Source organism: Hyperoodon ampullatus, assembly GCF_949752795.1.
Source record: "Hyperoodon ampullatus genome assembly, chromosome: 14".
Classification (NCBI taxonomy): domain Eukaryota; kingdom Metazoa; phylum Chordata; class Mammalia; order Artiodactyla; family Ziphiidae; genus Hyperoodon; species Hyperoodon ampullatus.
In genome coordinates this window covers 30,938,804-30,964,428 of record NC_136927.1, presented here as the reverse complement: position 1 = coordinate 30,964,428, position 25,625 = coordinate 30,938,804, and the positions used below count along the sequence as shown (strand labels likewise).

At 54.6% G+C, this 25,625-nt stretch overlaps 1 protein-coding gene across 1 annotated transcript in view; it reads left to right on the top strand.

The window, feature by feature from the left end:
- Positions 1–25,625, top strand: part of LOC307063034 (uncharacterized protein) — a gene marked incomplete at both ends in the record, with an annotated part of 141,439 nt that overhangs the window by 114,991 nt on the left and 823 nt on the right. Inside the window, 18 exons of the mRNA XM_079719028.1 lie at positions 2,691–2,828; positions 5,438–5,600; positions 7,831–7,952; positions 8,539–8,679; positions 10,108–10,221; positions 10,321–10,449; positions 11,074–11,235; positions 12,624–12,788; positions 15,638–15,806; positions 16,226–16,410; positions 16,630–16,722; positions 16,898–17,102; positions 18,392–18,576; positions 18,658–18,755; positions 21,201–21,385; positions 24,054–24,259; positions 24,395–24,575; positions 25,336–25,445. Of these exons, the coding sequence (XP_079575154.1) occupies positions 2,691–2,828; positions 5,438–5,600; positions 7,831–7,952; positions 8,539–8,679; positions 10,108–10,221; positions 10,321–10,449; positions 11,074–11,235; positions 12,624–12,788; positions 15,638–15,806; positions 16,226–16,410; positions 16,630–16,722; positions 16,898–17,102; positions 18,392–18,576; positions 18,658–18,755; positions 21,201–21,385; positions 24,054–24,259; positions 24,395–24,575; positions 25,336–25,445 (2,751 nt within the window). The remainder of the gene's footprint in view (positions 1–2,690; positions 2,829–5,437; positions 5,601–7,830; positions 7,953–8,538; positions 8,680–10,107; positions 10,222–10,320; positions 10,450–11,073; positions 11,236–12,623; positions 12,789–15,637; positions 15,807–16,225; positions 16,411–16,629; positions 16,723–16,897; positions 17,103–18,391; positions 18,577–18,657; positions 18,756–21,200; positions 21,386–24,053; positions 24,260–24,394; positions 24,576–25,335; positions 25,446–25,625) is intronic.

Genomic DNA, 25,625 nt, shown 5'->3' with positions numbered 1-25,625 from the left:
GATTACAATCACCAACTGGTCACTTCATTATCCCACCAGCCACCCAGTTTTGTTAAAAGTCCTCCCTGCCCTGGGCCAGGCTGCCTTTGTTTATAGAGCACCTACTGTGTGCCAGGCCCTGTACCCGCACATCACACAGAATCTCAGTGCTCCCCATATTTCACTGCACCATCATTCGGGGAACCTCTTAGTTTTCCCCTAATCTTTATTTTGAATAATTTCCAACCTATGGAAAAGTTATTGTAGGACAGTGGACATTTACCAATCGGTTTTTTCCCCAGTTTTATTGAGACGTAATTGACATACAGTACTGTATAACTTTAACATGTACAGCATACTGATCTGACTTACATCTATTGTGAAATAACTACAGTAAGTTTAGTTAACATCCATCGTCTCATAGAGATACAGAAAAAGAAAAGAAAAGGAAAAAAATTATTTCCTTGTGATGAGAACTCTTAGAATCTTCTCTTTTTTTTTAAAATTAATTTTTACTGGAGTATAATTGATTTACAGTGCTGTGTTACTTTCGGCTGTACAGCAAAGTGAATCAGTTGTACGTATACATATATCCACTCTTTTTAGATTCTGTTCCCATGTAGGTCATTACAGAGCAGTGAGTAGAGTTTCCTGTGCTCTACAGTAGGTCCTTATTAGTTATCTATTCTATATATGTGTATATATCCATCCCAATCTCCCAATTTATCCCTCCCCCCTTTCCTCCTTGGTAATCATAAGTTTGTTTTCTGCATCTGTGACTCTGTTTCTGTTTTGTAAATTGGTTCATTTGTACCTTTCTCTTCTCTTAACCACTTTCAAATATACCGTCCAGCAGGGTTAACTGTAGTCATCCTGTTGTACATACATCCCTGGTATTTATCTTATATCACCAAGTGTTAATATCTTACCACATCCTTCTATTTATACTTACATATGTTATATACATTTGTATATTCGTACACGTATTTTCTGTATTATTGTGAGTTAATATTGAGTTGTTTCTGGAGGCATCTCTTTACTCCTAAATACTGCAGTAAGTATTTCCTATAACAAGGGTATTTTCTTGTATAACACAACAGAATTACAAAATTCAGGGAATTTAACATGTGACATAATACCATTATCGAATATATAGTTCATCATAAAATTTCCCAGTTGTCACAGTCATTCTTTTACAATAATGTTCTTCCGAGCGGTTTTGTTTTGTTTGTTTTAAATCCAGAATGCAGTTCAGGATCATCCAGGGTATTCAGTTTCTTAATCTAGAAATTCAGTTTCTTAATCTGAAATCTCTTTAGTTTCTTAATCTAGAACAGAGGTCTGCAAACTTTTACTGTAAAGGGCCAGATAATAAACATTTTAGCCTTTACACCCAATACCCTCTCTGTTGCAACTACTACCATTGTAACAAAAGAGCAGCGATAGACAATATGTACATAAATGGGCGTGGTCGTGTTCCAATAAAACTTTATTTACAAAATCAGGCAGTGGGCCAAATTTGGCCCAAAGACTGATCCCTGATCTAGAAATTCTCTTCCCACCACCTACATTTTATTATTACACTTTTCAGACACTGAAAAATTAAAACAATTTTATAGTGAACACCCACGTACCCATCACCTAGGTTTTTTTCATTCATATCTTGCTCTACTTTATCGCATAGTTCTCCATCCTTCTTAATTTTTGGTGCATTTCAAAGTAAGTTGCTGATATTGATATACTTCCCCCTAAGCATTTCATTGTCATTAACCACATTAAAGAAGAACTCCTGCATTGAACAACAAGGATTTACTGTGTAGCACAGGGAACTGTATTCAGTATCTTGTAATAACCTATAATGGAAAAGAATCTGAAGCTGTATACCTGAAACTAACACAATATTGTAAATACGCTGTAGTTAAGTTTTTAAAAGAACTCCTGAACTGACGATTTTGCAGTGTTCAGGCAGTTGTTCTGCAAAAATCCCCCATTTGAATTTGTCAGATTGTTTGTGTGAGACATGATTCAGGTTGAACATTTTTGACAGGGGCATCACTAAATTAATGATGCTTCTGGAGAGCTCTTAAGAATACCAGCTCTTGACCCAGTTTCCAGAGGCTCTGTTTTTACAGGTCTTGGGTGGGGGCCCAGAATCTATATTTTTGGCAGGTGCCCTAAGTGATTCTGCTATTCGGCCAGCCTGGAAGTTAGTACATTATTTCATATAGTTTTCATATCAACCCATTGATAAAGTAGGTATCATTATCCCAATTTATCTGATAAGAAAGTGAAGGTGGTTATGGAACTAGCTAGAGGTCATTCATCCCATACCTGCTAGAGCCCGAATTGGGGCCCTGGTCTGTTAAATGCAATGCTTGTGCATCGTCCTCTGCAGTAGACTGCCCCCTGCTGTTCACAATGGTAATACAACTAGAATTCTTGCCTGCCCGCCCCAGGCTGGTAGCTATCTACAAGTCAGTGTTACAGCATGAAGGGCACAGGGAGATTGTTGTCATGGCCACTCCTGGTGGTCTAAACTGAGGTTCAGGACCCTCATGTCATCAGAGTTTGTCCCATCTAGGGAGCTGTGCATCTTTCGGGCCCGGGGCTTTGGGAGGCAGAGCTTGCTTACAGTGTGGAGCCAGCGTCTTGCTCAGTGTTCCGTCAGAGACTTGGATGAGGAGACCTGACTTGCTTTTCTTCTGGCCCAGCTACGGTACTCTGAGGGTGGAGCCGAGAGCACATTTGCCTTGATGGTGGAGGAGCATCATTTCCACGTTGGCTCCAGGCTGGTGGCTGCTAAGAACAGTCTGACCAACATCATCACGCTGGAACAGACCTTCCCCCAGGTGCGTGGAGGAGGCCAGAGCCAGGGCTAGGGCAGGCTGGGAGGCTCCTGGGGCAGCCCTTTGAGAAAAGAGGAATTGTCCCGGTTCCTGGGAGGATCCAATGCAGGCAGAGCTGTGATATGGGCAAAATTTGCTGGAATGGATTCTCAGATGGCCTCTGTACCCATCCATCCTCCCTCCTTCCCTCCCTCCCTCCCTCCCTCCCTCCCTCCCTTCCTTCCTTCCTTCCTTCCTTCCTTCCGCATTATTTATTGAGCATCTACCAGGTGCCAGACCAGACACTATTCCGGAAACTGGGGATGTTGCCTAGAACAGGGTTGATGAGTCCTTCCTCTCATCAAGTGTACAGTCTAGTGGGGATATTGACCAACAAAAAAATCAAATAAGAAAATATACCAGATGATGATACATACTGTAGAAAAAACAAAATGGGGTGATATGAGTGGGAATTACTGGGGAGCTATTTAGGTGGCCAGGAAAGGCCCCACTAAGGAGATGACATTTGAGCTAGCCGGAGATGACAAGCAAATATCAGCCATTTGAAAATCTGGTGAAAAGAAGATATACAGATTGCCAGCAAACACATGAAAGGATGCTCCACATCACTAATCATTAGAGAAATGCAAATCAAAACTACAATGAGGTATCACCTCACACCAGTCAGAATGGCCATCATCAGAAAGTCTACAATCAATAAATGCTGGAGAGGGTGTGGAGAAAAGGGAACCCTCTTGCACTGTTGGTGGGAATGTAAATTGATACAGCCACTATGGAGAACAGTATGGAGGTTCCTTAGAAAACTAAAAATAGAACTCCCATATGACCCAGCAATCCCACTCCTGGGCATATACCTTGAGAAAACCATAATTCAAAAAGAGTCATGTACCACAGTGTTCATTGCAGCTCTATTTACAATATCCAGGAGATGGAAGCAACCTAAGTGTCCATCGACAGATGAATGGATAAAGAAGATGTGGCACGTATATACAATGGAATATTACTCAGCCATAAAAAGAAATTGAGTTATTTGTAGTGAGGTAGATGGACCGAGAGTCTGTCATACAGAGTGTAGTAAGTCAGAAAGAGGAAAACAAATACCGTATGCTAACACATATATATGGAATCTAAAAAAAAATCGTTCTGATGAACCTAGGGGCAGGACAGGAAGAAAGACGCAGACGTAGAGAATGGACTTGAGGACACTGGGAGGGGGAAGGGTAAGCTGGGACGAAGAGGGAGAGTGGCATGGACATATATACACTACCAAATGTAAAATAGATAGCTAGTGGGAAGCAGCTGCATAGCACAGGGAGATCAGCTCGGTGCTCTGTGATCACCTAGAGGGATGGGATAGGGAGGGAGGGAGGGAGACGCAAGAGGGAGGGGATATGGGGATATAAGTATATGTATAGCTGATTCACTTTGTTATAAAGCAGAAACTAACACACCATTGTAAAGCAATTATACTCCAATAAAGATGTTAAGAAAAAGAAGAAAAGAAAATATATACTGAAAGAGCATTCCAGGCAGAGGGAACAAGACGTGCAAAGGGCCTGGGCAGGAATGAATTTGGCATATTTGAGGAATGGCCACTGGGCTGGAGCAGAGTAAGTGAGGGGGAATGGGGGGCAGTAGTGGGAATCCAGTCACGCAGGGCACGTCAGGTCACAGGGAGGAGTTTGGAGTTTATTCTCTCTGAAATTGGACGCCTTTTGAGGACACTATCCAAGGGATGCTTTCAGATTCCTCTGGCTGCTGTGTGGGGAGGGACCTACAGGAGACAGCAGAGACAACAGTGAAGAAGCCAGTGAGCAGGGCCAGAATGATGATGTCTTGGACCGAGGTGGGGGCAGTAGTGATGGGCTTTAGAGACATTTAAGAGTCAGTTCCCCTCGTCCCACCAAAAGTCCCCTCCACCCTCCACCTGTGGCACCCACCAGCAGGGAGAGTGCTCCTTGCTGAGCCTTTGCACAGGCTGTTCCTTCTGCCTAGAATGCCCTTCCCTGCTTTGTCCACTTATTTTCTTTGTGTTCCTTTGTCCCTCTAATATCTTTTGTGGCTACTCTTGTCACCTTGTCCCACCATTTTCTGTTTCTGTGACTGTCTCCCCACCAGCCTGGAGCCACTGAAGGGCCAGGGCCAGTCTTGGTTATCTTTGTACCCCAACCCCCAGCACTGGGTCAAGGACATAATACATGCTCACTAAATGTTTGAGAAATCCTACTACCAACTGCAGCAGCCCCACATGGCATTGTCCATGGGTCCAGCCCTGGGCTGAGCACATCACACCCATTATATCACTGAAGTAGGCACTGTTATTCTTACCCCATTTTATATGCAAGGAAATGAGGCCCAGAGAGGTTGGGAAACTGGCCTAAGGCAACACAGCTTGGAAGTGGAGCTGAGAGGCGGCTGTCCTCTTTACAGGGGGCGTCGGTCTCCTATGTCACACCCCTTCCACCCCGTCCCTTACAATATCTGCCCAGCCCAGTAAACTGTTAGAACTTTGTTTCTTGTGTTTCCTCTTCTGAAAGCTTCTCTCCTTTCCTACCCTCAGCGGGAACATGGGCCGGGTTCCCCTGTGACCCAGCTCCATCTTTCTCTTCCAGCTCCACACCCTTCCTGGGGAGCTGGTCCTGCAGACCTCATACGAGCGAGCCCGTGGCACCCGTGTCCTGCACCACGTGGTGCTGTGGGACGGCCAGGAGATGGCCATCAACGGGAGCCTCTCCGGGCCCTTCCTCAAGCCCGCCGGGACCCTCAGCCTGCAGGGTGAGTCTCCCAGCAGCTGCAGCAAGGGTGGCCCATTCACCCACTCACTCAGAGCACCATCATTGAGCACCTGCTTATCCCAGGTGCTGTTCCAGGTGCTGGGGATCCACTGGGAAATAAGATGGCCCAGGTCCCCGCCTTCAGGGAGGCAGGCTGTGAGCAGGGACACATACTGAACAAGATAACGTCAGGGTGTCTCCTAGAGAGAAGGGCTGAGAAAACAAGCAGGGCTTGGTTTGGGGGCCTGGAGATCCTCCAGGTGGGGTGGTCGGGGAAGGCCTGTCTCAGGAGGTGATGTTTAAGCTGAGCCCCGAGTGACAAGAAGGCGAAGCTCTGGGGAGATCATTGCAGGCAGAAGGAACAGCAGGTGCAAAGGCCCTGGGGTGGGAACAAGCTTTGTGGCCGGAGCAACAACAGCAAGGCCAGTGTGGCTGGAGTGGACTGAAGGGAGGAGCAGGGGGGAGATGAGGTGGGAGAGGTCAGGGGAGCCAGGTCACACAGGATCCCAGGCCCCGACAAGGAGTTGGGGTTTTACCTGAGTGTGTTAAGACAGGAGGGTAGGGCCAGGGCGTGGAAGGTGTGCCAACTCTGAGCATCCCCAAGAGGCTTCAGAGCTGAGGCTGACAGACTGAAGGTTGGCAGGGGAGGTGAGTGCAACCCCAACGGTGGCACCCGTGACCCCTGAGGCACTCCAGGAAACAACCCCGTCCCCAAGGGGCTGTGCAGACACACAGACTGTCAGTTAGTGTTTGAGGAGCCCCCTTACACCGAGCAGAGCCCGACTTGCTGGCCTGCCAAGCGGGAAACACGGTGCAGACCCTGGCCCCGGGGGCACGGCTTGCTGAGTGGCCCAGTGGAGTTCCCCATGGTCACGGTTGCCACACATGTGCCCTGCAAGGCAGAGGAAATGAGAAGATCCTCAGCATGCCAAGATGGTATGTGTATGCCCTTGTGTGCATGTGTGAATGTGTGCATGCTCGGGGGCCCATGGGTGAGCTGAGCAGTCCGTGGACCCTGCCATGTGGTTACAGAGCATAGGAGCCAGCAGGTCAGGGGTGGAGGGAATGAGGGGTGTGGCTCTGCATGTGGCATGCAAATGTGGGCAGTGCTCCCTGGACTGGTGACCAGATGATGCCTTGAGAACCAGCTAGTGCCGCCGTCTCTGGGCACAGCTCCCCAGAGTCTGTGGGGGGACAGGCAGCACCCCTTCCAGAGGGCTCAGAGGGCAGCATGGTGGCCGTTGTCTGCAATGGGGTCTTGGGTGGACTCCTGCTCTGGGGGTCTAGGAAGGCAGGACCAGTTGGTGGCCTCACAGGATGGGATCAAGTGGTGCAGGAGGTCAGGGCAGCTGGACTCAGCCTTAAGGGATGCAGGAAGAAAATCTAGGGCAAGGAGACTGTCTGCTGTGAGGCCTCAGCTATGCAGGTACCACCTGTGTCACACCCCGAGGTGGAATGAGAGCATAGGGCAGGTGAGTGTGGCCAGGTAGGTGTGGGACATTCAAAGAGGCCTGGGCAACCATGAGTGTGAGGGACCTGAGAGTGATACAAGAAGGAGACTGTATCAGTCAGCTATTGCTGTGTAACCAATGACCCCAAACTCAGTGACTTACAGTAATAAGCATTTATCACTGCTCATGGGCCTGTGGGTCAGCTGGGCAGCTCTTCTGGTCTTATTCACGCATCAAAGTCAGCCCCAAGTTGGGTAGGTGGTGCTGCTGATCTTGGCTGGGCTTTCTATCGTGTTCGGGGGCCGGCTGCCTGTCAGCTGGTCTGGGACAGCCTCGACTGAAACATTCAGGTTCTCGTCTGTGTGGTGTCACCGTCCAGCAGGCCAGCCTGGGTTTGTCCTCACAGTGGCTGGGCAGGGATCCCAGAGAGCCAATGGGAGCTGAGGACTCTTTAGGCCTAGGCTGGGGTTTGCCAGTGTCAACTTCACCAAATTCTACAAGCAAATCACAAGGCCAACCCAGGTTCAAGGGCCAGGGAAACAAATTCCACCTCTTGATGGAGGAGGTACAAGGCCTCGTTGCAGGAGTAGAGATTTGGGGTTCTCACGGGGACACTGAGGGACTATACTGAGTGGTATGGGGACCAAGTGAGGGTGTAGCTTCTGAATTTTGTGCAGATTACCTGAGCATGTGGCCTCAAAGTGGCCCCCTATACCCTCTCGGCCTCAAGCCGATGTCCTCAGCTCATGTTCCTGCCCCTCCCTGTGTCCCCGCCTCCAGTGGAGCTCACCCACCTGCTGCCGCTCCCCCTGCCTCGGCACTGCAGCCTCCGCCTGGCCTCCGAGCATTCGCGACGCAGCCACCATGATGACCTGGTCGTGGGCTGGGATGGCAAAAACCAGGTAGGCATCAGCGCTGGAAGGATACCTGCGAAGCCCACCCTGTGGCCTTAGTGGTGCACTTGGGGCCCTGCCCTGCCCGAGGAGCCTTACAGAGACAATGGGGCTGGGCCCCGGTCCCCAAGGGACCATCAGAAGGGCACTGGGTGGGAGGAGGAAACCTGGGTCCCAGCACCACCTGGGACAGGAAGACCAGTGGCTGACACATACTGCAGGCCTCTTGTGTGCCAGGCACATCAGCCCCATTTCTAGAAGATAAAATTGAAGCTCAGAGAGGCATGGGGTCTTGCCCAGAGTCACGGAGCTACTGGAAGGCAGGGCTGGGATTTGAACCCATGAAATGCCTCCAGCCACCACATGTGTGACTCCCGGTCCCATCTTTGTCATATGCTTGTCCCCATCTGCTTCTCTCCAAGCCTCAACTTACTCCTCTGCAAAATGGGCTGAAGCTCTCGGAGGGCCTCCCACAGTGCTGGGCCAGCAGCCCTCACTCCCGTGACCTTGATGAAGAAGGTTGCCTGCACTGGGTGGTGGGGAGGGGGTTGGCCTCTCTGGGGGAGCCCTCCCCCTCAGCCTGTCCCCTCCCCAGGTGGTGCTGTCCTCCTCTCTTCGGCTGGGGAAGGGCGAGCTGGCCGCCCACCTGGCCCTGGCTCACCCTTTCAGCCTCTCCTGGTGGCGGGCCGAGGCCAGTGGCTTTGCTGAGAGCAGGGGTGGCAGGCAGAGCCGGCAGGTGAGCAGGGAGCATCCGAGGGGCCCTGGGTGTAGGGGTCTTGGGGGTTGGTGAGCTGCGTGGCTGAGCCTACGGGTGGGGCATCTGGGACCACGTGTGGGGGAGGAGGATCCTATTTGTTCATCAGAGACAAGGACATCTCTGGAATCACAGATTCCTGAAGCTTTGAACCCCAAAGGGACCTTCATTCATTCATTCATTCCTTCATCGGTACCTTATTAAGCACCTACTGTGTGCCAGGCAGTGTTGAGGTACAGACACAGTCCCTGCATTGATAAAGCTCACATTTTAGTGAGAGAAACAGTTACAAGCATGTCCAATTCATCACTGAAGTGCTCATTTGTTTAGTCAGTCACTGCAGGGGTTTGAGCAGGGCAGCTGGACTCTGCATCTGACTGGGAGGCCTTGGGCAGCTCACAGCACCTCCCTAAGCCTCAGTTTTTTTCTTCTGTGAAATGGAAGACAGTAGGCCAGTGTGTGCCAGGCAAAACAGGCAAAAAGATCAAAACTCAAGCAAATGAATGAATAAAGAAATTAAGAGTTGTGGTAAGCACCATAAAGAAAGTAAGGAGGGTGCTAAGAGAGAGAAACATTGGAGTGTTGCGGGGGGGCTACTTTAGATGGGGTGGACAGCGAGGGCTTCCTGGAGGAGATGGTTTGTCCGCTGAGGATCCACAGATGAGGAGGAGCTGTCTGTGACAAGCTGGAGAAGCAGCGCAGTCCAGGCAGAAGGAACAGCAAGCGAAAAGGCCCCGAGGTGGGAACGGGCTGGGTGCTTCAGGAAGAGCCAGAGGCAATTGAGACCAGAACCAAGGACGCGATGGGGCAGGGACAGGGGAGGGGCAGACCACGCAGGGCCCCTCTCTTGGCTCGGGCTGCCACGGCAAAATAGTATAGGTGTGTGGCTTAAAGCACAGACATTTATTTCTCACACTTCTGGAGGCTAGAAGTCCAAGATCAGGGTGCCAGCACTGTCAGGTTCTGGTGAGAGCTCTCTTCCTGGCCTGCAGCCATCTCACTGTGTCCTTACATGTCGGGGAGAGAGCTCTCTGGGGTCCTTCTTACAAAGACACTAATTCCATCAGGACCCCACCCCTGCCCCAAACCTCATCAACCCTAATCACCTCCCAACGGCCCCACCTCCTGATGCTGTCACACTGGGGATTAGGGCTTCAACATATGAACTTGTGGGGTGATGTGAGTCAGTCCACAGCAGCCCCATAAACCCCAGTGAGCAACTCAGATTTCATTCTGTCTTTGGGAATGATGAGTCTGGGTGCTGAGAATGAGGAGTTTTCCATCTAAACGCCTCTGGCCTCCCAGCCTGAGCGTGGCTTTAAGCTCTTACAAACACGAGCCGCAAGAGGAGGCACCGTCTCCACTGCCCACCTCTCTCCTCCGCCCGCCACTGGCCCCATCTCCTTGCAGGTACAGCTTGCCTGGAATGGAGGGCAGCCTGCGACTTTGCAGCTCACCTGGGCCGACAGGTCCTTGGCGCACAGCACCTCCTGGGATGGCTGCGTGGCCACCTCCCCGGGGCAGGTAGGCACTGGCTGCCCTGCTGATCAGGCACAGGCCTTTCGCTAACTCTGAGGCCTGTGTTGCCCCCCTCCCCCCAGTCACATCCTCCATCTTCTTCAGCTCCAGGACACCTGGGGCCTGGGCACCCTCAGGGCCTGTGGGGCCTTAACACAGACCCCAGCCGTGTTCAGCGAGTGGCTCGATCTGTCTTGGGACGGACGCCGGGTGCAGCAGAACCTGACGTATGAGGTGAGGCCTGGGGGGCTGGGGGTCCCCACCTGCTTCAGGAAGAGCCTGGCTCTGGGGCCCTAGGGTCCTGGGTATAAGTGCTAGTTGTGCTGGGGATCGCGGGCAACTCATTTCTCCACTGTGAACCTTGGTTTTCTCATCTGTGAAATGGGTGCAGTAATCCTTCCCTGACTGGAGTGTAGTGAGAGCTCTGGGAGGTAAGGAAAGCAAGGCGCCCAGCATGAGGCAAACACTTGGGGAGCAGACGGGGAAGGAGCTGGTGATGCCAGTGGGCTTCTGGGAGGGGTGGGGGGAGGTTGGGAGGTCAGGTTTCCAGAGGTGTCAGGGTCAAGGTCTCTCCAGCAGCACCGCCTGCCTGGGGCTCCTGATGGGCTATGGAGAGACAGGGACAGCTAGCCCTGGAAGTCCCTTGCCCCTTCTGGGTCTCCTCAGGCCCAGTCCCCCTCAGTCTCCCAACAGAAGTCCTGCTCGGAGTGTAAATGGCTGCTGTGGGGCTGACCAGGGCTCTGATGGTGGGATTTCGGGCACCTGCCCTCCTCTCGTGAGGGTCTCCTGACTGCCGCTGGCCATGGGCACTCTCTCTTCCGGGACGAACCCCCATCCCATGGTGCCTTCTCCTTCCAGAGGCACCAGCCGTCCCGCCCGGACAAGATCCGTGCAGAGGCCACACTGGAGCGCATCCTCACGGCCTCCTGCACCACGCAGAGTTTCCAGGGAGTCATGGAGACGGACTATGCCCACTGGCTGCGCCATTCCCTGCATCTGGGGCTCTGCCACCTGCCCAGGGTGAGTCTGTCCCAGGGAAAGGCCCAGGGACCCTGGTGGTGAGGAGAGAGGATGGTGCCCGGCCAGGTCAGGGGTGTGAGTGAGGGAGCTGGGTGCCATCATCACGGCTCTGCACACGCCACTGGGCGACCCTGGGCAGGGCGCTCTTCTCTCTGAACATCCGGTGTTTCATCTGAAGGATGGAAGATGCACTTGGTTCCAGCATGTAGGGTGATTGTGAAATTTAAGATGTGACACTGGGAGAGCGCTCAACGCATAAACAAAAGCTGCTGCTTTCGTCATCATTGTTAGGGGGAGGTGTTGGGACCCCTATCCCCCCAGCATTCCCCCGAGTTTGTTAGCTGGTTGATTGGTCTTTCCTGCATTCTTTCCACCCTTCCTTCCACCCAACCACCCACCCACCCATCTTCTCAACCATCCAAACATCCATCCATCCATCTACCCACCCTCCCATCCTCCCTTCCATCCTCCCTCCCTCCCTCCCTCCCTCCCATCCCTCCATCCATTCATCCATCCACCCTCCCATTCCCCACATCCCAGGGGTCAAACTTTTTCTGTGAAGAGCCAGATGGTAAATATTTTAAGTCTTGCAGACCATATGGTCTCTGTTGCAACTCTGGCATTGTGTCATGAAAGCCACCATAGATGACATGTAAATGAATGGGTATGGCCATTCCCAATAAAAATCTGTCTACAAGAACAGGCAGTGAGCCAGATTTGGCCCATGAGCCCTAGTTTGCCAACCCCCAATCTGTTCATCCGTTCAGAAAGCATTTGTAGGTCTTACCTCTGCCAGGCTCTGTTCTAGGTGCAGGAGCAAGGATGGTGAAAGGGACAGACCAGGTGCCTCCCCTCCTGAAGCTCACAGTCCAGTGGGTAGAAGAAGAAAAAACAGACAAGATGCATGATATGCAGTCAGGTGTGGTGAATGCTGTGAAGGAATGAAGCAGGGAGAGTGGACAGGGGATTGCAGGGGGCCTTGCTGACGAATGCAAACTGCAGCGGGAACAGCCAGTGCAAAGGCCCTGTGGCAGGAGCATGCTTAAAGTGTTTGAGGAACACAGGGTGGCCCTTATAGAGAGAGCAAGAGGGCGAGGTTAGGAAGATAACGCAGACCCATAGGACCTGCCAAGGAGACCGGCTTCTCCTCTAAGCGCAGTGGGAAGGCAGAGGCTTTGAGCAGGGGTGACAGTGTCTGATTTGCATTTTTTTAAAGCTTGGTCTGGCTGCCAAGGGGAGGAGGGGCTGTGGGCTGGGGCAGGAATGGAGGCTGATAGGCTATTGTGACAGTCCTGGCATGAGGGATAGTAGCCTGGACCACGGCATAGGGAGAGGAAGCTGTGCTCCTGCGCCTCCCTGACCACTGACACCCCACCCTTTCATTCCAGGCCCTCTCGGTCTCCGGGGAGCACACCTTGGGCAGCGGTGGGCTTCTGCTACACTCCAAATGCCAGCTGGGCCTCGCCCCAGACCCAGACCACAGCCTGCACCTCAGCCTGACCCTCCGCAACCACAGCAGGCCCCGGATGCCTGACTTCTCCGGGGAGCTAGAGGTAAGGTGGCTGGGTCGGGGCTGCCCACCCCATAGGCAGGATACTCTGATGTCCCTCTGTCCCTCTCTGCCCAGCGGACCACCACTGCCTGGGTGGCCCTGCCATCTAGTGGCCAGTATTAGAACTGCAGACTGGCACCCTAGTGGGGACCTGAGCTTAACTGTAGGTGGGACACCCCTGTGGCTGCCCCCGCTCCCCGCCCTGAGCAGCTCCTCTGCTGCCCCAACGTCAGCCCCTCCTATAACCGAGAGGCAGTGGCTGGACTCCCAGGGTTTGAATCCCAGCCCAACCTCTTCCGGGCTAGCAACGTACTTCACCTCTCTGTGCCTCAGTTTCTTTGCCTGTAAAGTGGCGGATAATCATTGCACCTACCCTACCTCCCATGGCATTAATATTGCAGGGATTAAGTATGTTAACATGTATAGATTGCAAAGCAGCCACTAAGTATTAGCTGCTATTATTATTAGCTATCATTGGCCAAGTCTTCTCCTACCCCTTGCACCTCCCAGCAGCCCAGGGTTCAATACCTGCTGTGCTCCCACCTGGCCAAGGGCTACTGGGAAGGGACCTCTTTGAGCCCCATTTCCTCATCTGTAAGTGGGGATCAGGTATATTTCACAGGGTGGTCAGTGGGGTTCTGGGCACCCCTCCCCTCCCCCCACACAGCACGGGCCTACGGGAAGTGCTCCATAAGTGCTGTCATCCACCCATCTCTGTGTCTCCCTGGCTGGGTGACCTTGACCTTGTGACTTTCCCTCTTCAAGCCTCAGTCTTCTCTGTCAAATGGGAACAAATCCCACGTCCTTTGCAGAATTGTTGGGAGGAAAAGAAACAGAGTTTGCACAGCACGTGCACACAGTAGGTGCTCATGAGATGGGAGTTTCCTTCCAGCATCCAGCGCTGGATGAGGCATTTCTGTGTCTGGAGCTCACTCAGCTCCTGTTTCCGAGCCCAGGAGCAGTGGCAGTTTCAAAAGAGTTTTCCTTTCTGAGTTTTGCCAAGGCTGGCTCTTGTTTCCCTGTTTGCCAGCCAGGCCCCCAGCCACTCCTGCACCTGTAATCCCGGTGCCCCAAGGCTCACTTCCCCAGAATCGGAGGCCTGGGAGTGAGCCCCATGGGGCCCAGCCCACGGTGGGTGGTCAGGGAGTGGCTGGTCCTCCTGGTTCCATCCTGAGCATGTGGGCAGCTGGTTCTAACCGCTTCTCCCTTGCCCACCACCCCCTCTCTGCTTGCCCCAGTTTGGGGTCTGTGGTGTGGAGAGAGGCCTTTCACAGCCTTGTTTGGTCTCTACACCAACACGGTGGAGAAGAGGGACAGATTTGGGAGGTCAGGCACCCACCCCAGCTGCTGGGGCGCTTGCCACTCAGTGACAGTGACTAGGACGGACACCTCAGGTGTGGTCTGCAGACCCCCCCTCAGGCTCACCTCATGCACTGTGAAATCTAAGGATTCCTGGGCTCCACCCCTCCCACCCACTTAGGAAGCTGCATGTCTAGTGAGCACCCTGAATTGGATTCCTAGGGCTGCTGTAACAAATTAGCCCCAACTCAGTGGTTTAGCACGACAGAAATTTCTTCTTTCACAGTTCTGGAGGTTAGAGATCTAAAATCAAGGTGTCAGTAGGGTTATGCTCCTTCCAGAAGCTCCAGGAAAGAATCCTTCCTTGCCTCTTCCAGCTTCTGGGGGCTGCCAGCAATCCAGGCGTTCCTTGGCTTGTGGCTGCATTATTCCAATCTCTGTCTCTGTCTTCACATGGCCTTCTTATAAGGACAACAGTTATTGGATTTAGGGCTCACCCTAATCCAGTATGATGTCATCGTAATTTTATTTCATCTACAAAGAACCTATTTCCAAATTACATCACATTTACAGGTACCAAGGGTTAGAACTTCAACAGATCTTTTTGAGGAACATAAGCCCATAACACACCTCCTACACACACACACACACACACACACACGCACACACACACACTCTCACTCACTCACTCACTCACTCTCTCTCTCTCTCTCTCTCTCTCTCTCTCTCTGATTCCTGATAAATTTTGAGAACCACCATTCTATATCTGATCTTATAGATTTTGAAACTGAGGCCCAGAGAGGGTAACACACTTACTCAAGGCTGCACAGCTTGTTAGCCACAATATCTGGACTAGAATACAGAGCAGCTGAGTTCAGGCCAGAGGTGGCTCCCCTCCCCTACAACGGCTTCTCAATCAGCCTGTTGGCCTCCCCCCTGCAAGGTCTCCCTAGGGTTCCTTCTCTTAAGGCCTCTGAGGCTTTTCCTGCCTTTGCCCCACCCCATTCAAAACCCTTCTGTCTTGTGTCCCCTTCCCTCAAGGCTGGTGGCTGCAAGGGCTGGGATGAAATGCTCAGTGCCAGCCTTTATGCCAGGTGCTACCCACGATGTCTCCTTGAACTTGTGGAGACATTTGCAGTGGTTCTCATGCAAACATGGAAAACCTGGCCTGTAGGTGGCGACACCTGGGCACTGGGAACAAAAATGCCAGTGCCCAGCCCCTCCCTCAATCAGTTAAGTCAGAATCTCTGGGGTGAGGCCTCGCAGCAGGAATTTTTAAGCTACTTGGATGCTGTGCACCATGCTTGGTTAGGTCCCTGGATGTGGATTTTAATAAGCATTTTCTGCAATTGGTAGGGATTCTGAGCCCTGTGGCAGGGGTGTAAGGTGGGGGGATCCAGTGCCCCTGAAGATGGGGGGGGGGGTGGGCATTGCCTTTTCCCTGCAGGTTCAACCTCACCCTCCTCAGCCACCTCTCCCTTTGCCTGGGGCCAACTGGGGCCAGTGGGCAGAGGCTAGGCTGCACTCAGGAGTCTGCCCTTTGCCTCCCAGCTCCGCGGCCCCAAGGCTCAGCAGTTTGGCCTGCTGGGCCGGGTCTCCACCTCAGCTTCTCGAAGCTTGGTCCAGCTGGAGGGAAATGTGGATGACGGGGACGAGAAAGTGAGGCTGTTGGTGTCCCGAGCCCCGAACTGCTTCCAGGCCTCGGTGGCCCACAAGGAAGGTGAGTGGAGGTACTGGTGTGGCTCAGTGGCCTGGCCAAGGCCCCAGCTTGGCCCAAGAGTGGACAGAGATTGGGGTGCTGAGGGCTCGAAGTCAAAGGAAACCCTGGTAGGACTTGGTGGCACCCCCAGCTTGGAGGTGATGATGAGCTTGCTGTGGTCACCTGTGGTGCCAGGAGAGGCTGGGATAAGTCTGGACCAGAGGTGGGTGTGGGCTGGAGGATGGGGAAGAAACCAGGCTTCAGGGGTTTGGAGGTTGATTTAGGCAGCTCAGTTCAAGGCCCTCAAATCCTAGAGCCTTTGAGACTCTGCCTGTGGGCAGTGGGGAGCTACAGAAGGCTGTGGAGAGCGGGAGGAGTGGGCAGCTGGGAGGCAGATGGACGAGTCCTGGTTACAACAGCAGGTCCCTTCCTGGCCCCAGGGAGCCAAGAGGAGAGCGTGGTGCTGCGGGCGTGTGCCCACAGGCGGACTGCGGAGGTGGAGGCCCTGCTCCAGGACAGCGGGCAGCCCGTCCAGCCCCTGGGACGCCTGACCCTGCAGGCTGCCAACCAGAGCCTCCGCTTGGCTGCGTATGGCTGCCAGGGGACCCTGCTGGGCCACGTGGAGGTGAGAGGGCCGAGGGCTGGGGGGAGGGGTGTTATTCCTACTCCCCCACCCTGCCCGGGCAGAGGCCACAGGACCAGGATCCCTAAGTCCAGGAGTACCAAGGAAACCAGAGGCAGACAGCCCGTAGTGTGGCCAACACATGCTTGGGCGTTGCTGCTGGCACCTTCATTCTGTCCACTTCATTCCCGTGAGGCCCAGCCTGTCCCTCTGTGTCCGCAGTCCAGGGTGGCTGCTCTTGGGTCCCAGGTGCAAGCCCGGCTGGAGGAGAAGATCCATGGCTTGGACGCCTACGTGAGACGGTTCCAACGCCTGGTGGGTAGAGTGCACTGGGATGTCGGGGGCACCCTTGGAGAACGGGAGGGAGCGTGAGGCTGTGGAGGGTCACCCCTCTGGCTCATCCTGGGCCTCCCTCATGGACATGAGGGTCTTCTGGAGCTTTCTGTGCCCCAGACCCTCACGCTGATCCTGCCCCCGTTCCCCTGCCCAGGTGCAGCCGGCAGGCGCCCTGGATGGCGCGGTAGGCCCCCTTCTGCAGCTGTGCCAGGCGGGGCTAGGGGCCGTGCAGGAGAGTGGCCGGGCGGTGGCCGCGCTGTGGAACCAGAGCCGGGCCAGGCAGGGGCTGACAAACCGCGTGCCGCTCTACCTGGAGAGGCTGCAGGCAGGGCTGGAGCAGCTGCGGGATGAGCTGGAACGTGAGTGCAGGAGACAGGGCGTGACCCTGCACCCAAATCCACGCCTGATCCCAGGGCCCCCAACTCCAGGCCCCTCACGCTCGGCCTGGGGTACTGGTTCAACCAGAAAGGCCACCTGATTTCTGGCAGGCCTGCAGCCCAACTTCATTTAGACCCTCTGCCTTATTTCTCATGGATCTGTAGCCTTCAGACTTTTGGAACAGTGTCCATTCTTGTCAGTCTCCAAGCTTGTATCCCTCATGCCTGCTGCCTTATCTCTTCTGGGACTGCTGCCCAAGTTTCTTCAGTCCCCGCCTGATTTCTTTTGGGTATACAGCTTTACTTCTATTAAGCCCATTGCCATAGATTCTAGGGCCTATTTCTTGTTCTGTGATAAGCACCAGTGAGACCGTGAGGGTCGTGAAGGCTGCTGTCCCGAGCGCCCTCCTGGCGGTGCTGGGACCCTCCAGCCTCTCCCGGGGCCAGGAGCACCAGGGCTGACAGCTGGCCCAGCAGGGAGCCCCAGGACCCTGCCCAGCACCAGGGCGGCCATCCCTCTGACTGGCCAGTGCTCAGGCCAGACAGGCTATTAAATGTACTCTCACCCCTGCTTGTGTCCCTTTGTCAGAATCCCAGGGCCACCCCCAGCCTTGTGATTCACTAGGACTCACAGCTCTCAGGACGTAGTTGCACCCACGGCTATGATTTGCTACAGGGACAGGATACAGAGCCAGGTGGCGGGGGGACAGGCGCGGGGGAGGTTCTAAGGAGACGAAGCACGAGCTTCCAGACTCCTCTCCCAGTGGGGGCACACAGGACTCCCTCCACTCCCCCAGCTTTGAATTGTGACAACACGTGTCAAACGCTGTCTGCCAGGGGAGCTCGTTAGAGACCCTGCGCCCAGGCTTCTCACTGGGGGCTGGTCACGTAGGAGCCTCTGCCTGGCACAGACCAACCTTCCAGACTCACAGAAGGAAAGCGGGCGTTCAGCATAAACCACATTGTTTGTGCAATCCAGGCACAGTGAGGCCCTCTTATCAGGTCTGGGAACGGTGGGAACCCCCCAGATTCCAGCCAGGGCTGACCCTGTGAACGGGCCTTGCAGTTGCGCAGTCTCAGGCCTGCTGGGCTAACTCTTTTCCAGTCTCTGGTGCCACCACCTCATTCCAGGTCACAGGCCCTATTTCTTTCCTGGAGGCCCGGGTCGTCGGGGGGCTGGTTTTCCTGTGTGGGCCTGGGATGCGGGTAGCGGCATCTCACCTGCCACCAGGACCGGGAGGCCTCACGGTGGGTAGTGGCTGCCTTTGCAGAGCCCCTGGCCACGCTGAAGGACGCCTACTTGGAGGTGACAGTGCAGCCCCTGGACAAGGTGTGGCAGGAGCGGGCCGAGGAGGCCGTGCAGCGGCTGCAGGCCTGGGTGTCCGGGACGCCGGGGACCTGGGGGTCCGGGCCCATCGCGGCAGCGCTGGAGGCCACTAGGGGCGCCCTGGAGCTGGTGAGGTGGGGCGAGGGGGAGGGAGGCGGCGTTGCAGGCAGGGATGGCCCTGACGGCTCTCATTGCCCCCACCTGCTCCAGGCCACCCACCAGGTGCTGTCTTGGGCTGAAGCTGTGTTCTCACAGGCACTGAGGCGGCTCTGCAAACCCTTGCTGGACCTGTACAGCTTCTCAGCCAGGTAACCTGTCCCCTCTGCGGTCCTGCCCCACGCCAGGCACACCCTCCGTCTCATCTGCTCCCCTGACAGCCCTTCCATAGAGACATTTTCAGCCCCATTTTACAGATAAGGAAACTGAGGCTTATTCTTCATTCCGCGGATATTTTATGAGCACTCTCTTTGAGCGGGCGCTGTTTTAGGTGTGCAGACACAGCGGTGAGTGGGATAGATCCTGGCCCTCACGAGGGCCATGGCTGAGCAGGGAGACGGTCACTGAACACAATGACCAGGTAATCTACCCTCAGGGGCAGCGGGCCTTCCTCTAAAGGGCCTGAGAGTGATGTGTTCAGGATTTGTAGCCCGATGGTCTCTCACGTAGCCTTCGTTTTTTGTTTTTGTTAAGAATCCTTTAAACAGTAAAAGCCATTCTTAGCGTGCAGGCTATCCAAAAGCAGGACACAGGTTGGATTTGGCCACGGACCACAGTCTACCAACCTCTGAGCTAGTATGTTAGGTACCAAGTGCTACAGGAAAAAAAAAAAGGCAGGATGTGTGGGTTGATGGGGGCATTTTATTTTATTTTTATTTTTTAAATCTTTTTGTTTATTTTGGCTGCGGCGCATGCGGGATCTTAGTTCCCCAACCAGGAATCCAACCCGTGCCCCCTGCAGTGGAAGCACAGAGTCTTAACCACTGGACCGCCAGGGAGGTCCCCGATGGGGGCATTATAAAGAGTGAGGCTGTGGTTGGCTTCAGTGAGAAGGTAGCATTTGTGCAAGGGCTTGAAGGGTGAGGGAGTGAGCCGGGTGCACATCATGGGAAGAGTGTTCCAGGCGGCGGGCACAGCTGGTGCAAAGGCCCAGGGGTGGGAGTGCACTTCCTGCTTAAGGAATCTGAAGGAAGCCAGGGGGCTGGAGAGGAGTCGGGGTGGGGGTAACGGGGTTCCGGGCAGCCTGGGGCCTTTGTCTCTTACTCTGAAATGGGAACACACAGGAGGTTTGTTTGTTTGTTTTTGCGGTATGCGGGCCTCTCACTGTTGTGGCCTCTCCCGTTGCGGAGCACAGGCTCCGGACGCGCAGGCTCAGCGGCCGTGGCTCACGGGCCCAGCCACTCTGCGGCATATGGGATCTTCCCGGACCGGGGCACGAACCCGTGTCCCCTGCATCGGCAGGCAGACTCTCACCCACTGCGCCACCAGGGAAGCCCAATACAGGAGGTTTTGAGCTGAGAAAGGACATGATCTACCTTTCATTTAAAAAGGTCCCTCTGGCCCCAGTGTTGAGAATAAAGACTGGGGACAGGGAGGGGGATAGAAGCAGGGAGCCCAGTTTATAATGGTCCAGGCGAGATGGGAGAGTAGCTGCGCCAAGCAGTGGTAGCTGCGGAGGGGGTGCGAGGCAGTCAGTTTCCGGGTGTTGTAAGGACGAGCCTGTAGGATTGGCTGACAGATTGGATGTAGGTGGCGAAAGAGAAGAGCCAGGGATGACTCCCAGGGTCTTGGCTTTGATGACTGGAAGGACGGAGGGTCCATCTATGGAGTAATGGGGATGACTGGTGTGCAGGGAGCAGCTTGGAGCTTTGTTGGTTTCCTGTGGCTGCCATAGCAAATTACCACAAGTTCAGTGGCTTAAGCGACACAGATGTGTTCTCATGTAGTTCTGGAGGTCAGAAATTCGAAATGAATGTCAGGTTCCTCCGAGAGGCTCAGGGGAGAACCCTTCCCTTCCCAGCCCCTGCAGGCTGCCTGCTTGCCTCAGCTCGTGGCCCCTGCCTCCATCTTCAAAGCCAACAGGGCACCATCTTCTCCCCTCTGACTGTTGTCCTTGTATCTTCTCTCTGACCCTCCTACCTCTCTTATAAGGTCCAGTGTGATTCCATTGGCCACCTGGATAATCCGTCTCAAAATCTTGTGTAGTCACACCTGCAAAGTCCCTTTGGCCTCCTAAGATAACAGTCATAGGTTCCAGGGACTTGGGCGTCTTTGGGGCTGTTGCTCAGCCTACTGTGGTGGGAGGGGGTGGTCTGGAGCTCCTTCCGACCTGCTGAGTTTGAGACGCCATCAGGACACCCCACCGAGGCAGCTTTCTGAGGCCTGGGCTGTAGAGCAATTTGGAGGTTTTAGAGAAGTCACTGGCCCTGAAGGAGCAGCAGAGCCAGCCTCAGGGACAGGCCTGAGGAGCCCCTTTCCCACACAGGCCGGAGGCCCTGCCAAGGCACATACGTTCAGGCCCCTGGCAGGAGATCAGATGCCTGCGTCCTTAAAATAGGACAGTCATTTCTACCCCCAGCCTCCACCTCATTGTGCCACCTCCCCAAACAAAGCCTGTTCCCTCCCTAAGAGGCTGATGTTCCATGGAGGTCAGCTTGGGCCGGACCCTTACATGGCCATCCTGCAGCTGCGGAAAGTGAGGCTCCGACAGGCACGACTTGTGCTGGGGTCTCCCAGCTCCTCTGTGCTCCCTCCAGGGACCACTCAGTGGTGGTGACACTGCCGATGCTGCCTGCAGGGGACGAGCCCCTGGACGTGGCCCGGGTGACCAGCCACCTGGTGGAGGAGAAGCTGCTGCGGCCACTCCGAGAGCTGTATGGGACCAGCGTGCTGGCCGAGTACCACCGGCTCAAACGCCGTCTGCTGGGGGCCCCCTCTGGATGTGAGTCGTACGCCGCCCTCCTCCCCGGGACCCCTCTGCCCTTTGGAACGTGGCAGCACGACCTGGCAGGGCCAGATAGACAGTGGGACCATCCCCCAGTAGTACAGGGAAGCCTTAGCATTGTAGCACTGGGCCCACCTGATCCCAGGCTGATTCCAGAGGTTACTGGGCTTCCCAACGTCAAACAGGATGAGGGTTGGGCTGCAGATCCAGGCTTTTGTCCAGAAAGTAAAAGCCTGAGCCTGGAACCCAGCGCGGAGGCGTGGCGAGGGGCTGAGGGCCAGGGCCAGCTCCCTCCTGGCGGACTCTGCAGGAGAAGCACCAGGCAGACCTCCAGTTGCAGCCGGAAGGCCACTAATTGAGTCCAGACTGTCCGTCAGGCAAGGCCTGGAGCCACAGGCAGTGCTGGGACCAGACGCAGCTCTGGGGGCCCTGGGGGCTTGGAGCCCCTGGAGTTTGCATCCGCTGCCCTGAGTGCAATCTGGTGAGTCTCCTCACCTCTCTGTCACCTGGAGGGGGCAACGTGGCTCACTGATGTGGTAACGAGCATGTGCCTTTGGTGCCCGGCAGGGTCTCAAGTCAGTGGGAAAGCTTGGCAAGGACTGGTATGTAGCATCGGGTCTTGTGATCTCACAGGTGGGAATGCGGAGGCTTGGGCAGGTGGGAGCCCCCCCAGAGTCTGGGGTACTTGTCCGCTAGGCAGCGTGGCGACTGGAAACAGCCTGGTCTTTGGGTTCCACGTGTGCGACCTGGGACCGGCCTGTGACCTTCAGCTCTGACACCTGACAAGGGGCTCCCAGTACCCTCCTCGTGAGGCCATCATGGGCTGGCACGGGCCAGCAGCTGCCGGGTACCTGGCCCGGGCGTGTGTTCAACGGGTGGGGCTTCTCCTACCCGACCCCCACGCAAGCCTCTGCTCCGCAGCAGCGCCGGCTTGGGGGGTCCGAACTACCCTCTCTCAGGCCACCTCCTGCCCACCATGAAGAGGGCTGGGCCTGGCCCACGTGGCACCTCCCTACTGTTGGATGGAGGCTTTGGCCATACTTTTTTTTTTTTTAATGAAGACATTTGACTTTTGTGGGGGCATTCTGTTGTTTCTTTTAAAAAAAAATTTATTTATTTGGCTTCATTGGGTCTTAGTTGCGGCATGCAGGATCTTTCGTTGCAGCGCACAGGCTTCTCTCTAGTTGTGGCATGTGGGCTCCAGAGCACGCGGGCTCAGTAGTTGCGGCACATGGGCTGTCTAGTTGTGGTGCGAGGGCTCAGTAGTTGCAGGGCATGGGCTTAGTTGCCCCACGGCATGTATGATCTTAGTTCCCCAGCCAGGGATCAAACCCGCATCCCCTGCATTGGAAGTGCGGAGTCTCAACCACTGAACCGCCAGGGAAGTCCCTGTGTCATATTTTAGATTCCACATACAAGTGATATCATGATAATCTCTAGTTGCATCTATGTTGCTGCAACTGGCATCATTTCATTCTTTTTTAAGGCTGAATAGTATCCCATTGTATATATGTACCACATCTTCTTTATCCATTCATCGGTCAATGGACATTTAGGTTGTTTCCATGTCTTAGCTATTGTGAATAATGCTGCTGTGAACATAGCGGTGCATGTATCTTTTTGAATTAGAGTTTTGTCTGGATATATGCCCAGGAGTGGAATTGCTGGGTCATATGGTAGTTCTGTTTTTAGTTTTTTAAGGAAACTCCATACTGTTCTCTGTAGTGGTTATACCAATTTACATTCCCACCAACAGTGTAGGAGGGTTCCCTTTTCTCCACATCCTCTCCAGCATTTGTTATTTGTAGACTTTTTAATAATGGCCATTCTGACCAGTATGAAGTGGTACCTCATTGTAGTTTTGATTTGAATTTCTCTAATAATTAGCGATGTTGAGCATCTTTTCATGTGCCTATTGGCTATTTGTATTTCTTCTTTGGAGAAATGTTTATTTATGTCTTCTGCCCATTTTTCGATTGAGTTGTTTTTTTAATATTGAGCTGTATGAAATGTTTGCATATTTTGGAAATTAAGCCCTAGTTGCTCTCATCGTTTGCAAATATTTTCTCCCATTCTGTAGCTTGTCGTTTCGTTTTGTTTGTGATTTCCTTTGTTGTGCAAAAGCTTGTAAGTTTGGTTAGGTCCCATTTGTTTATTTTTGGTTTTATTTCTGTTGCCTTGGGAGACTGCAGGTTGCCCATTTAAAGTGTCTGATTCAGTGGCTAGTGTGCATCCATCACCACGGTCAATTACAGAACCTTGATCACCCCAAAAAGACACCCTGCATCCCTTAGCTCTGTGTTCCCATCCCTCAGCTATACCCCCAGTCTACTTTCTGTCTCTGTGGATTTGCCTGTTCTGGACACCGCGTATGAATGGAGTCACGTAACACGTGCCCTTTTATAATGGGCTTTTCACTCAGCGTAAAGTTTCTGAGGTTCGTCAGTGTTGGAGCGTGCATCACACCTCCTTCACCTTAGGGGACCCCTAGAGCTCAAGTCATCTTGAAGCCAGAGGTTCTTGGGGACAGACCCCACTCCCCACGTGGGCTGCCCATGAGGACATGGGCCAGGGAGCAGGCTCTGGACAGGCTGGGCTGCCCCGTGGGCTCAGGGCCTGGGCACAGCAGGCCCCACTCCCCCTGCGTCCGGCCTCTTCTCTGCAGACCACGCTGTGGTGGCCGGCACCAGGCATGTGGTGACCTTCGACGGCCAGGTGTGGGGCATCAATGCCCGCTGCAGCAGCCTGCTGCTGGCCAAGGACTTCACTCACGACACATTCTCGCTGACACTAAACCGGGCGGGCTCGGGGCTCACATCCCTGACCGTGAAGTTGAACCACACCACCCTCGTCCTCTATCCCAGCCTGAAGGTGAGCCTGCAAGAGCGGGCGGGCGGGTACGGGTGGGCAGGTCGCCCAGACACTTTCCTGCCTCCTGTCACGTCCACACACCTGTGCCCCGTGGAGACTGTCACCTGTCCTGCTCAGCCCCTGTCTTGCCCACAGACCTACAGGCTGTACAACTCCTCCCTGCCTGGGGAGAGCTGTCTGGACCTGGATCTGCCTCCTGCCAAGACCAGGAGAAACAACGTCCCCAGGATCGAGCTGACTAGTGAGGACGGTGTCTCTGTTGTCTGTGACCTCCACGCCAGCCTCTGCAGCCTGACTCTCAGCGTCTGGCAGCACGGTGGGTCTGGGCCCCCGCTGGCGGCCTCTGAGCCAGTGCGGTCAGCTTCCAGGGCTGAGATTGACAGATCCCAGTGGGCAGCACTCTGAGTCCTTGGGAGGCTGTGGGCGGGAGGCCCAGGGACTCTCTTGGGCCTCTGCTGCTCCTCGGGGCTGACAGCCCAAGCGGGTATCAGAACAGCCCAAACAGCTCAGAACTGGAAGAGGGTCAAAGGCCACCTCTCCCGGCTTTGATCACGTCCAGCACTGGGACAGCCCCTACTCCAGCGGCAGCACAACTCTGGATGCAGCCCCGCTGGTTGACCGCTGCCCTGTTTCAGGAGCTCCAGCACGCACGGTCTGCTCCTTCTCATGGGATCCTCCCACTGTTGTCCCCTGGGACACAGGACATGACCCAGATTAACTTACTGGCCCCCCACTCCTCCAGCCACGAACATCCGGGCCAGGCTTTGAGCCCAGAGCTCTGACCCCACGTTCTGCCCCCTTCTCTGGGACGTGCCGCTCCCCTTGATCTGGTTGGGCAGCCCCAGGAACACTGGTAAAGAATTTGCATCCCAAACACTTGGGACGGGGCTGGCGGATGGGGGAGGGCCCAGGGAGGGAACAAATGCTTTTCTCAGTCCTTTTTCTCTTCTCCCTCTGGTGAAATTTCAGAGCCAGGACCAGTGTTGGGGGGGTCAGGCATGGAGGGTGCAGGGTCTGGCCATGCTCCACCCGCCAACACTCGCCAGCAGGCTCTCACAGCCTTCCCTGCCCCACAGGCCTGTCCGCTGGCCTTCTGGGCACCAACGACAACGAGGCAGGCAATGAGCTGATGCTTCCGGACGGCACAGTGGCCAGCAGCCTGGAGGAGGTCACCCCCGCCTGGCAGGTGAGCTGGCTAGCCAGCCCTCCCTCCCTCGGGGCTGGGCGTCATCACTAGGAGGCCGTGGCCGTGGATGGAGAGGGGAACCGGTGTGACCCGGGCGCGCCCTGGAGAGGGAAGTCTCTGTGTGGATTGGCTGTGGACCTGAGGAGGGTGGGGCCCCCATCTCCGAGGCTCCTGGGCCTG